Source organism: Haemorhous mexicanus, chromosome 2 (assembly GCF_027477595.1).
Source record: "Haemorhous mexicanus isolate bHaeMex1 chromosome 2, bHaeMex1.pri, whole genome shotgun sequence".
Taxonomy (NCBI): domain Eukaryota; kingdom Metazoa; phylum Chordata; class Aves; order Passeriformes; family Fringillidae; genus Haemorhous; species Haemorhous mexicanus.
Window position 1 is genome coordinate 106,377,691 of NC_082342.1, and position 13,839 is coordinate 106,391,529.

Consider the following 13,839-nt stretch of genomic DNA (forward strand, 5'->3'; position numbering starts at 1 on the left):
TAAACATCTGTGCCAGTAAACAATTTCTGTAAGCACCAGAACCAGGGAGTTCTTCACGTGCTTTTAGGCACATCCCCAAGTTGGGACCTTTCACCCAGAGAATTTCAGTTTCAGATGGGACTGCCCTCCCTGTCATCTCCTGGCATCCCAGTACCAGTGTGTCTGCAGGACATGGGGAAGTGCCTTGCTCCCATGTCCTGGGTACTGGGCAGTGGTGATGGCACATCATTTGCTCATAGGGAGTAGGATTCAGCTGTGTGCTGGTGAAAAATGTACATTTGGGGTGTGCTGGTGCTTCCCCATGGTAACAGAGTTGAAAGTGGACAAGTTTCCATGGTGATTATTACTACGGCAGGATTCTCTTCACACTTCGGGAGAGGCACGGGCAGCACCAGGCGAAGCAGCCAGGCATCAACCAAAGTCTGCTGGCAGCAGCTCACAGGGCAGAAATTCTTTATCCTTCTAAAGAAATGGATGCATAGTGCTATTATTTGCTGATTTTTTGGGATTTTTTTTCCCCAAGGCAGGGAAGTTTTGATCTTCAGGGGAAACAGGCTGCATATTACACCACAATCATGAACAGAAACCATCCCTGCCCTTTTTTAATTGCCATTTGCTTCGTTGATATAAAGAGTTGGGCTGTCAAACTGGATTTTAAGTTGTTTTAATTCCCCCCCCCCCCCAAGTCTTTAATGTGCCTGGTTCACATTGCTGTCTCTGACTAGCTCTGTGGCAGGATAAGTAATGGAATAAAACCAACTGGAATTTTGGTTGGTTTTGCTTTGCCATTTGCATGGCTGTGCTCCTTTCTGATCCTGCACACAGAAGTTTCAGGAGGAAAAAGGGACAAGTATTGAAGGACAATGAAGTACCCTTCACGAATAGTTGAATATTTTTTGGCTGCAATATTTTTAGAAATGTTTGTTTTGGGGCTTCTGTTGAGTTAAAACAACATGGTGTCACTCAACTCTGACGTGCATCGTCATTATGTGAAGCTGTGTTTAAAAATGTGGAATGGGCATCCCAAGTCCTTGTTTCAGGCTGTACTGAGAAGGTTTTTTGGATGCAGTCAGTCCTTAAGGCCATGTTTATGGCTAAATATAAGTTCCTCAAAATGTTCCGCACAACACTCAGGGCTGTATGTATATCCCGCATCTCTGTATATATAGTGCACTGTATTATGGAGCCGTTAGCTTGAAGTGTGGAAACGTTTAACGGCTTTTCTTTGGTGACGGGGTCTTTAAAGGCAATTGCAAATATTATTTTAGGGAAGAGATTTATGTGGTGCCTAAAATATGCTTCTGGCTTGCAGGCCAAATTATGTCGGTGCTGATGCTCCTGGCAGCGTGGAGCCGCCGCTGGTCCCACTGACAGCGATGTAGAGGTGATGCTGGGGGAGCCCAAGAAGCCCTGCGACATGGAGGAGCTGTACAAGGATGCCCCCAACCTGCCTATGGATGTCACCAACTCACCCTCGGCGATGGCCAACAACAAGCTGGAAAATGGGGTGGCTCAGCTGATCACAGCAGAGGCTTGGAACATCAACTCGGCCGACCTCATGAAGAAAGCCCTTTCCCCACTGGTGACAGTCCCTGCGCCCTCCATCCTGACGCCACCGGCCGAGTCGCAGAGTGGGGTGGCCCTGAAGGTGGCGGCCACCGTGCTGCAGCCCATCTGCCTGGGGGACAGCCCCGTGGTCCTGCCCATCCACCTGCAGGTCGCCGGCAGCGCAGCCCCACAGATGCCAGCCACCAATGCCGCCACCCCCTACGTGATGACAACCCAGGGCCCCGTCCCGCTGCCCGTCCTCCTGGAGCAGCACGTCTTCCAGCACCTGAACTCGCCCCTGGTGCTGCCCCCGGGCGCTGCCTGCCCCTCCAGTCCCCTGCACGCCGGCCTCTTCCCCGGCACCGCCACCCCTGTTGGGCAGCCCCAGCTCCTGGACCCCAAGCCCTCCGGCCAGGCGCAGGAGCCCGTCCTGCCCCCGGTCTTTCAGACACCGGGATTCGCCGCCGTCCTTCAGGACCTGTTTCCCTCGCAGGGCGCCCTGGGCTCAGCCCCCTGTCAGCCGCCCCCCGACTACGCCACCCTCCCACCGCAGGCCTTCAGCTCGCCCCTGTCCCCACTGGTGCCCCCTGCTACGCTGCTGGTGCCCTACCCTGTCATCGTGCCCCTGCCCGTCCCCATCCCTATCCCCATCCCTGTCCCCATCCCTGTGCCCCACGGCGCCGAGGCCAAGGCGGCCCCTGACCCACCCAAGCCTCCACTCTTCACCCCCCACTCCTGCAAGGGCACCCAGACACCCCTGGAGAAGGAGGAGACGAAGCCCTTCGAGCTCCTTCACCCACGGGAGTTTCCCCAGCTGAGCCGTCACACTGTCATCAAGATGGGCGGTGAGAACGAGGCGTTGGACCTCTCCATGAAAGGGCCGCCCGCGCTTCGGGCCAGCGAGGCGGTGCCGCCTCCGCCGCCGCCCGAGGACGGGGCTCTGGACCTGTCCCTCGCCTCCTGTCGCAAGCCGGGGGGGCCACACGGGGAGGCGGCCGGCTCCGGCCCCGCCACCACCGCCGAGGTCGGTGCCCACCCCGCCCCGGACAAGCTCCCCGGGCCAGCCGCCCCCTTCGGCCCCTGCAAGCCCCCGGAGGCGGCGGGCAAGGCCGAGGGCAGGGCCGCGGGCGGCGGCGCGGCCGAGCTGCTGCGGCAGCCGCAGAAGTGGCTGGTGGAACAGGCGGGCAGGGCGGGCTGCGAGCCCAAGGCCGGCAACAACATCGAGATCGTCAGCACCTCGCAGACAGCCAAAGTCATCGTCTCCGTCAAGGATGCCGTGCCCACCATCTTCTGCGGCAAGATCAAGGGCCTATCGGGGGTTTCCACCAAAAACTTTTCCTTCAAAAGGGACCTGCCCCAGGACTCGGTGCTGCAGTGCTACGACGTGAAGAGCCCGCCCGAGCCCCGGGACAGCGCCGAGGCCCTCAGGAAACCCGTCAAAAACAGGAGCGTAAAGCTAAAGAAAATGAACTCGCCGGAGATACATATTCTTCCAATCAAGAAGCAACGGCTGGCTGCCTTTTTTCCAAGAAAGTAAATTATGGGTTTTTAGAATTTTAAGATTATTATGAGAAGAAGAAGAAAAAGTAATAAAAAAATGATGCACTCGGTTTTAAACTCATTTAAAACTTTAAACTATCTTTGTAAGTTATTTTTGGGGGAAGAGGGAGAGGATTGGATGTAGAGGCCCTATAAGCTGGGTTGGTTTGGTTTTTTCTTTTGTTTTTTTTGGTTTTGTTTTTTTTTTTTTTGTTACCAAATTTTGACTTTTCATGGGAAACTGAATAAAAAGCAACCTATTTTTCAAGCAGATTGCACATTTTGCAGCTTTAATGGAGTAATGGATGAGTCAGAGGGGTAAGAGCTATTTTCACTGCCATAAAGTGCTTTGATGATGTAACTCTTCATAACAGTCGGAATGGAAATTTCAAAATAAATGTTTGTACGTGCTAATTGGTTGCGGCATTCTTTTATCATTTCTGAATCACTTTCAGTCTACAAAGGTCGCACAAAATGTCTGTAAGCTGTAAAGCGCCGCAGCTGACTTGTGATGAGCCTAAAATGTTAAAAAAAAATAGCAGGCTAAGAAAATTTACCTTATCCCGCAGCAGTGTCAAAGAAGCATGTCACAGCAGCTGCTAATGATACACCCAGTGAGCTACCAGAGGAGTGAGAGTGTGGGCTACAGCCTAGCGCACACCTAAGACAGGTCCACTGTGAGACACCCATAGCAAACCATCTTAAGTAATGTTATCAGTCATTTGAAACAGAAAGGCTTAAAATTCAAGGGACTTTGGTTGCCAGGGGGCAGGAGGGGAAAAAAGAATCACATAATTTTTCCCAGCCTGACTACAGCTATATGAAAAAGTTGTTTATTGTTAGGTTTCTACGTTTCTTTGATGGCTGAAATCAATGCACGTAAAAGAGCAGAGCTGTGTAACGCTTATCATTCAGCAGTGTACAAAGCTGCCCACGTCCATGCAGAAATGTGAATGTACAATTAAAGTTCTGCTAGGTTACAGTTTTGCACTTGACTGTGGAAATGAGCTGGAGGTGAATTACTGTCAGCTTCGAAGTTCACACAGCTCACTGGCAAAACCAGATCCTGAGGGACAAATGCAAGAGCAGGAGGACAGTTTTTGGAGGGCGCTGTGTTTTTTGTGGCTGTAGAAAACTTTTGTTACAATTTCAAATTATGTGTTCCTGCCAGGGCACCAGGACTATCTAAGTAAAAAAAGCCATTGTAAAGCCATCAGCTGGATGCTGTCACACGCTAACTGTGCCTGCCTTTGCCTAGCTGCCACCAGTCTAAGACTCCTCTTGGACAGCTTTGGGAAGGTTTTTGCAGTTGTTCACACAATGAGAAGTTGCTCAAAGGAGCAGCTTCGGTGTCTCAAGTCTACTCACACCCATAGGCACCAGTATCATGCCAAAATCTGCTGCAAGTTTTGATAGCAGCACACACCAGTATTTGGAAAATGAATCTGCACTATGAGGTTAGGAAGGGCATTATGTTTCTCTTTTCCTTGGCTGAAGTATCACTGCATTCTTGCTTAATACAGAAATGGAAGACTTTCACATAGGCATAGCATCAGTTCTGTCAAACTCTTGCTTTTTAAGTATTTTAAGGCCTTTTATTTTTCCCTGAGGTGGCAGAACTGACAATGTTCAGAAGAGCATAAAGTGTTGATGGATTCATTAATGTTTAGTCATCTGACTGTATTTTTTTAAAATATCTTTTTTTCTAACAGAAAATACTCAGCTACTTTGTTTTTCTCCTTCCAAGAAACTGCTAATGAAATATGTCATCTGTTTATTGCAGTGCAGAGGCTGAGGATTTCAACGTCCCTTGGGATGGCCATCCCAGTTGTCACTGTCCGCTTCTATTTCAGCCTGCCCATTCTAGAGTGTCAAAAAACCTTCTGATAATGTGAATTTTCCCCAGGGCTATACCACAGTAAAATAAGGCAGTCACTGAATTGGCTGCTGTCATTTTTATTTTGCAGTTGACAGAAGCAAGTTGCAAAGAAATTTAATTTCTTTTTTTAAAAGAAGTGTTTCACACTGGTGGTGGCATCTGCTGCACCAACTGCCCCAGTCCTTGCTGTCCTTGTGTGAGTCATTCCCCACAGTATCCTCAGCAGGCAGAGAGGGCATCCATCCACTGCTGCCCCTCCTGCTGGCCACAGGATAGCTGGGACAGGCAGAGCTTGTTGGTGGCACTGGCTGCAGGTGCTCAGCTTTTCCCTCCTTCAGAGGCATTTACTGAGAGCATTAATGCTGAGGGTACCTCCCAGTCCAGTCTGCACACAGAGCTGTCTGGTTTAACTGAATTTGACCACAGGCTCCAGAAACCCTGACAACAAATTAGGCTAAATCAGGTTTATGACATTATAAACCCATACAAGTTCTGTCAAAACACCCAATGCCTGAGGACAACAAATTGAGTTTAAAGCCAACTGGTGCTGCTTGTAACAGTAGACCAGACCAGCAGCCGTGTGGCTGCATCTTGCCCCTTGGAAGAGTAACTGCGACATTTTCCTTCTGAAGCAGGGCTGAGGAAAACCAGAGCAGGCTCTAGTTATCCCAACATCCCTCTCTGCCACCCCAGGACAGCCTCCCTGACTTTACAGGGCTAGGATGGGCGGGCTCCCTGGCACTGCCGGTTGCCACTAACATCCCCAGAGCCTGTGACACAGGCTGGAGCCACTCCCCTAGAAAAGGATAAGCAGAGCAGAAGGGGCTCACCCATCCCACTGCCTGGCTTTTCCATTGCTTTAACTGCAGGGGCAGGGGGAATATTCTCAATGGCATCTTCCCAGGAAGGCTTAGGACAGCTGGCACTCCCTTACCCTGCTGCCATTTCATGCAACCCACGCTTCAAGGCTGTGCCATGGGAAGAGAAGCAACACAACTGGCACCTCTCCTGCTGCTGAACTCTGTTGGGCAAATGATGCTAAGTAGGGACCACTTGCCTCCCACCACCCTCGTGTGTGAAGCACAAGTCCTACATCCCATCAGCAAGGGGGAGAAGTGGCCATAGAACAAAGTACTTACTTACATCAAGATTGAGCACTTTCACCTCCTCCTCCTCGCCTCTAGCAGCAATTACAGATTTTGTATATTGGGCCATTAATTTTCTACAGGGCTACATTTTAACTGCTGCTGAAACTTCTGTATGAGGAGAAGGACGTGGAGCTGCACTCATGATATATGGAGCTTCCATTTCTGGTGGCTGTTAATGGAGACATTAATACCTCTAGTGAAGTAGAAGGGAAATCATTAAGCTGTAATGGTAGGAGGAAGACATTTTATAGTGATGAGTACATGCAAGAGGTATAAGAGGGAGAGAGGAGCCGTGCCCTCAGGGGCACCCCTTGTTGGTTCCAGTCTCCATGTGACTTGGACTTGGGGTGTGGGGTCTTATTAGGGAGTGAGTGAGAGGGTAGAAAGTTGTGGGGTTGTGTTACCTTTCCCACTGCTCTCTTCCCTCTGTCAGGCAGGGGCTTTGCAGGAATCCAGAAACTAAACCCAAGGCAGGCAGAAGGGCTGCACATCTCAGATGAAGGCCATGGGACAGGGCAGGCTCAGGGGCAGGAGTGCTCAGATGTACCAGCTTTCCTACACAGGGACAGCCTTTCCCCAGTGTTGCCCAAAACACAGCTTTAGGACCAGGGGTGCACACCTAAGGCTTCAACACATGGAGTTAGCTGTTTGCAAAATAAATTAATCCAAAAGAAGAATGAGCAGCTTCTCAGACAGGGAGCTTACCCGGACTGGGCAGTTTCTAGGTTGGGAGGACACCAAACAGTCACATAAGGCACAGACAACTGTAAGTGCAAGGAAAAGGTGGAGAATAGGAAAGTAGGAAAGGTGGGGAGGAAAGCAGGCAATGGAAGCTGAGACAAGATCCAAGCCTGTTAGTATTGCACCTTTATTGAAGTGAGCAAGCAGCCAGACAGAGAATGAAAGGGAGAAGCAGAACGATGGCCTTTGCCGTGAGCTGCTGATAGAGAGAGAAAAAAAGGGTGTCAGCTTCAAAGACACAGCTCAGGCCACTTGGTGAGAGTGGGGAGAAAGGCAGGCTCTGAGCCCAGAGAGGGCCATGCTTTCTTGGGCCGAAGGCAGCAAAAAGTGAGGGCTGGGGGAGACCATATATCAAACCACACACACAGAGCACACATGCAGTGCAACCTCCTGCTCCTCCTGCCCTGACAGCAGGGGACAAGGGGCAGCAAAACCATGCCAGGAGAAATGCGAAGGGAAGTAGAAGAGCAAAGGTAGCTGGTTTTGCCTTTCCCATGCCTGAAGGAACGTGTGTGACCTATATTCTCCTACCACCCACACACCTACCTGCTATAAAATTGATATGCCACGATGTCTCACGATCACTGCTCACTTTTTAAACCACTTCTACCCATTTTCTACTCAGGCCTCCCAGAGCACTGGGAATATTAACACTACCTTGCACATCCCTGCAGAGGTTTGACCCATAGGGGCTCAAGAATCAGCTTCACACACATGCACGTGAAAGGTTTCAAGGGAAATCATTTGGCAGAGAAGTGGCCACTGAGCATGGAAGGGAATGAATCAGAGAAGTCTGTGCCCCTTCACTTGCACAGAGGCAACTTGGGACTGTGATCCGACAACAGTAAGTGACTTGTTAACAGTTCTCATGAAGAATATTAGACAATGAAAACAGCATAAAACAACATTGCATAATATCCTGGTGCCAGATGTTTTAGTTTGTTTTTGTGCTCAAGTTTATAAAAACATGTTGAAGGGCTCAGTCAAGGACCTTGTTTTCCTCTGAGGTCTGTTCCTGCCTTCCCAAAGGCAAACAGCCTGACACAGTGACATTAATAATGTTAATTTGTGCAATTTGCTTTTTTCACTCACCTTTCACTTTATTTTCCCAATGCTTCCTCCTCCTCCTATTTAAAGCTGCATTTTTCTTAGACTATACTACATACCCCTAATGCTGAAGTTTTCAATTCAGAGTACTCTGGGGCAGTCTGACACACACAAGCAAATCTCCTAATTTTAGTGTGGAAAACCTATTTTCCACAGTTGTTAAAATCATGGTATTGCAATCCTGTTAGGAAAATCTGTTTTGTTGTTGAACCATCTGAAACATTTCTTCATGTTTGAGTAGAAATATTACTAATCACTAAAATATTTAGTACTGCTTTGTGCCCATATACCCCAAGCTCTCTTAGAATAATACCATAATATCCCAGTACTGAAATTATTAGGATTCTTCCAAACTAAGATATGAAAATTAAAAGAGCAAACCGCAGGGTACAGTCTAATCAAGCATCTGGAAGGAAGGACTATTTCTACTTTTTTCCAAGTGGAACATTATTTTTTCACTGTTTGGAAGTGTGTTTCCAGTGAAAAGCTGGTAACAGACACACTGAGTCCCTGCATCACCCTGTGTGTGTCCCCCCCCCCCCGCTTGCTCCTGGGATTACTAATGTTCCTTAGGCCACAGCTGTTTCAAAACGGTCACATTTTTTGCATTGCTTCAATATCATCCTTCCCACCACATCCTCATCAACGGAGTTCCCATCTTTCTTTGCTTAGGAACAAAGTTAGGCAATTATTTGTCCCAGACTGGCATCTCAAAGACCAAGGATAGGCCACTGGACACAAAACAAAGAGGTGCTTCTTTGTGGAGCTTATGTACCCAAAGAAAACCCCTAGAAGTACCACCAATAAGCATGGGAAAGCTATTGATTCTTGAAGCTTCTGATACACAAGTAATTTCTCACTTATGGAGGAAAAAAAAAAAACAAACCCAACCTTACCTGCATTCAAAGCTATAAAGGTAACAAGTACTTTTTTTTTTTCTTTTCTTTTTTTTTTAAACAAATGTTTCAAAATACGTATGTTGAAAGCTTGGGCCACAGAGCACAATCCAGCATAAGAGAGCATGTACCTACCCTTCAGAGACCCTCCACAGCTCAGCCATGATGGCACAAAGCCACCACACTCAATCTTACAGCCCAGTGATGCATATGCCACACTCACCTAGAACCACCTGTAGTTGTGTACACGGGAGTCAGAGTGGGGTTTAAAGACACCAACAAAATATTTAAGTGCTTGCTGTCTGCTTTTTGCCACAGCATTCTGTGCAACAACAAAGATCTAAGAAAGCACAAAAATTCTCTATGGACAGGATTTTGGCTAGATATTCTGAACAACTAGATTTTAAAGCCAGACCTTTTGTGTGGTAGAACATGGGGCCTGGCCAACATTGCTTGGTTACTGCAATGTGCACTTGAATATTTGCTTCTCAGTGCCAACTAGGTCTTCCAGTGAAGGACTTGAGTAAGAGGGTTGTTCCAGCTTACTTGCAATGAAGAGCACTTTAGGTGGGGAATTAGGTCACCTGCTAAAGCTGAAATGGGTATTGAGACTCCCATGATAGAAATTGGCTAATAAAACCAGTAGAGTCAAGAAGTCTCTTAAAGCAGATGTTGGTATTTGGTCAGATCACTCATACCCTCCCATGGACTAAATTCAGAAAGAGTCTGGACAACTGTGATGTCAAGAAATGAAGTTACATTAAGTCAAACCCAAGCCTGTGTTCCCAGGTTTTAGCTCCTCAACTGGTTTGGCTTTAAGAGAAGTCATACCAAGAGTGGGTTGTTAGCAGCATCTAAGAAACAATTTAAGGACAGAGAGTGCATGTCCCAAAAACTGGGATGGGAATTACAACGATTCATCCCTTGTTTTCAGATAAAAGGATGTCAACATAAGACTTCACATCTCTGACATGGTTCAAAATGTTTATTCCTAACTTTCCCCTTAAAAATTCCAGCTTAACATGAACAGTCAAAGGCACAAGTCATCTGTGAATCTGAAACAGCTTATCTTGATATATCCACCTGGTTTTCTCCTTCCTAATTTTCCATTACTTCATTCTCCATGTATTTTCCTTCCCATGTTTATTGCAAGAAAACCCTATCACTCATCCTAGTCTTGCATTTCTGTTTTCTTTCAAAACATTTAAACTTTCCCCAACCTGTTCATTTCCTGTAGCCAAGCACCACCCAGGCAATTACAATTAATGTAGTACAGTGAATGCAAAGATGTATGAAAGTAATATGCTCCCTTTTGCTGAGCTGCCCTCTTGAAAACAAATGAACAGCACATAGCAGTCAGGTAAAAAAAAAAAACCACAAACAAAAAACAAAAACCAAGACAAACAATAAAAAACCCACCATAAACCAAAAAAAAACCAAAAAAAACCAACCCCAAACTAAAACCAACCAACCAACAAAACCTGCCCCCTGTCCCATTACCCACTGAACCTAATAAGCAATTATGTTCCAATATAACAATTATTAGCAATTCTGTTCCACCTCACCCCTAAAGTACAAGCATAAACCAAGGGTAGACTAAATCTGAGCATTTATTTATTAATTTCTCCCTCCCCACAATTTTGCTTATTTTGCTTAAGCACAGGGACTTAAAAAGAAAAGCAGTTTGTAGATCACACCTTGAGTAACATTGTGTAGGTGAGAGGCATCTGTTTGTAACAGAGTAAGTACCATGAACATCCCCAGGAAAGGGCTGAAATCAGTAGCAATCGCTGGTACATCAGAGATAAAGCAGGCAAAAGCTGCAAACTCCTTCCCTTACTTTTCATAACATGCAGGATTAAGAAGCACATGGGAAGATCCTTCCCTCAAAAGGGCCTTCAACAAGAGGAAACATGTCCTGCAGCACTAGTATGGAGAGACTGAAGTTGAGGAAGAGTTCAAACCTGTCTGAAAACCTCACTCTTGGAAATCTAAACAGCATTAGCCCAATTGCTTGGGGAAACAGCAATAACCACTGAAAAAAACTGAATATGAGAAAGGGAAAAAAATTCAGTAAAATCATGACCTCTTGCATTTGAACACCAGACTTCCTAAGGTGTACCACCATTCATTACGGTTTTTTCCCACTGCCTTGCCAATTGCCTCAGCATCCGCCTGGAAGGGTAGATGAGTCTGTCTTTCCAGATCTGGACCTCAGAGCTGGGACAGCCAACACAGGGTAATGGCAATTGTCATGGTATTTTTGTGGCATATTCATTTTCTTCCAGCTGTCACAACTAGAAAGGAACCTTTGGCAGAGAGGGTTTCAGCCAGCTTCAAGCTGTACATCTGTTCACGCTTGTCTGCTCAGACAACATGGGATGCAATCTCCCCTTCCCCTTGTGCTGGCATCTGCTTGCTTGTGCTGTTTGTCCTCAAAGGCCTTAGATTTTGGAAGCTGGAAATTGAATCTCTGTGGATGATAATGCCTTCGTGCATTTTAAAAAGAAGTAGAGATGTGCAGCCTTTGCTGTCAGCACTGAACAATTCCCCTGCAGTTAATGAAAGCTGAAATAAAACTAGCAGTGGTCCATAAAGCTATGAGGAGAAGCAGCTTGTGCAGGACTCCTCAGCATGTACAGCAGGACTGGGAGATTCTGGAGCTGATAGAAGCTATTCTGATTCAAATGGGACAAATTACAGCTAATCAAAATTATCTGCTAGGACAGGAATGGATGATTATGTAAGCAAGGAATTTAAAAGCCCGCTGGATCACTGTAATGACATATTTTAAGTACTCACAGGACTCCCGTCATCTACCACAGGAACAATAATGAGGATTTATTTAGAACAAACCATCAGAGAACAAAGTAGCAAAATACTTCACCATTAAATAACCCCCAACCCTATTTCTGCAGTTTTCACACTAAAAAAACTAAATATATAATAAAATGTTATGTATACAGTTGCAGACTCACAACACTGAGTTTACAACAGACTCTTCAGATTTTAACAAGTCTCAAAATGGCTCTGCATGACCTTTGAAACAACAGGAACACTGACAGTTGGGGAACACAATCCCAGGATTATGGGCTAGTTAGTAAGCTTTACAGAGCGAAAGATTATAATCAAGGCTTGAAAAAAAAGCAGCAATCATTTCACCACTAAAATGGACATGAAATCAGCTTCTGCCTCCCTGCATCACTCTTAGGCAGTTCCAAATGAGCACTTTTTACTCACTCCCACGGTTTTACATGTAATAAAGATAGAGAGGAGGAATATATGACCTTTGAAATTGATCTCAATGAGGTCTCTCTTTTTTCTTGTTTCCTCTTCAAGCCAAGCCAGCCAGTGTAACTCTACACAGCCTCAACTCGGCAGAAAGAGCGATAAAAAGATGAAGACGCTCATTACTTAGAAGAGGTTCACACCTCTTCATTCATTTTACTCTATTATGTAACTAGCTGGCCAATCAAAGAAAAAAATACTGCTATCATTCCCTTTTAAAATGTGTTTCTCTCCATGATCCTGCATTAAAATAGACAACATTCTATAACTAACAAAAGAAGACTGGGGAAAACTTGGGCCCACTGCTGAATGAGGTGGGGGACCTCATTACATAGAACATGGAAAAGGCTGAATTACTGAATACCAGCTTTGCCTCAATGTACCCATATTTCAATTCTCTGAATTTCAGCTTAAATTAAAGGAAAGACAAGCACAGAGAAACTTTTATCTGATCAGGTTAAAAGTTCAAGATTTTAGTCATCCCCACCCAGGGCTCATTTTTCCCTTACAAAAATACTTGAGATACTCAAATTTAGGATTTTTGTATCATGTTCAGGGCTTATATAATCACATCCACAGACTCACATAAAACTGTCAGAGCCACAGAGAAGGTTAACACAACTTTTTGCAAATTATATCCCTGACTGCAGAGGAAGAGTTTCTACCAATACTCATAAGATGAACATCTTTGTGCCTGTGTCTACCACCTGAAATAAAAAATGGTGTGTCTTTATCCAAAGAAACAAAAAAGGGGAAGATGCTCCATCCTTCAAGCCAACATTGGCAACACGATATTGCTGTCTTTCACTGTCATTCTTACATCCATGTGCAAAAGTCTAACAATATGTATACTGCCACACCCTACCCTCCAGATTTCTTCAATTCCACCATTGTATAGGTGTTCTGCAAAAATAATTTTTAGAGCTGCTAGTCCTCCCAGGCAGCAGTATTTTAATTTCCAATAGTCCTACAATGCACTGAGGAGTTATGGCACTGTCTTCCAAGATGACCAAAAGTTACAGAAGCAGATAAACAGATGTTGATAGAAAAGCAACTTGGAGAAACAGAGAGACTAAATCATATTGTCTTGTATATCAAATACACACCAAAAAGATACCAAGTATGTTCGGAGAGAGATCAGATGCAAAATGCCTCTGAACTACTGGTACTGCCAACTTTCAATTTTCATCAACTGCCAGTGACAGTTGTGAGGTTACCATTAACCCAATCCAAATTCCTTCTCAGGCACGGCTGATTGCCGATAACAGTCACTGGAACAAGAGACTTCTGTATCACAGAAATAAAAAAGCTTGAAGTCTACAAAGTTCAAACTTACTGCCATTAACTGCTTTGATTTGAAATACTTCATATCTTTATCTGAACACAGCACAGCCTCTTTTCCTCAGTGGTTATATGAGAGTTCTATAAGCTTTAAGTTGGATAACAAGAGATACAAAACAAAATAGCTGAATAACTAGTTAAGTTCTTACTTTGAAAGCACAGAACAACCCTAATTCAAATATTGATTGCTTCAGATGAACAAGCTTGGAATGATCTTACCCTTTTCATAAAAACCTCCTTATATCAGATGTTTCCGTGAACTGTCAAGAACAGCCAAATGCCAGATCAGACAGCCACCCTGGCCTTGCAGAGAGCACTCACCTATCCACACGGCATCAAACAGAACAGACAG

The 13,839-nt window shown here is 45.6% G+C and overlaps 1 protein-coding gene across 1 annotated transcript in view; it reads left to right on the plus strand.

Annotated features, from left to right (window-relative positions):
- The window catches only part of RAI2 (retinoic acid induced 2), a 44,729-nt gene extending 41,228 nt beyond the window's left edge, over positions 1 to 3,501 (plus strand). Inside the window, exon 2 of the mRNA XM_059839833.1 lies at positions 1,313 to 3,501. Coding sequence (XP_059695816.1) covers positions 1,388 to 3,085 — 1,698 coding nt within the window. The 5' untranslated portion in view covers positions 1,313 to 1,387 and the 3' untranslated portion in view covers positions 3,086 to 3,501. The remainder of the gene's footprint in view (positions 1 to 1,312) is intronic.
- Positions 3,502 to 13,839: the final 10,338 nt, after the last annotated feature.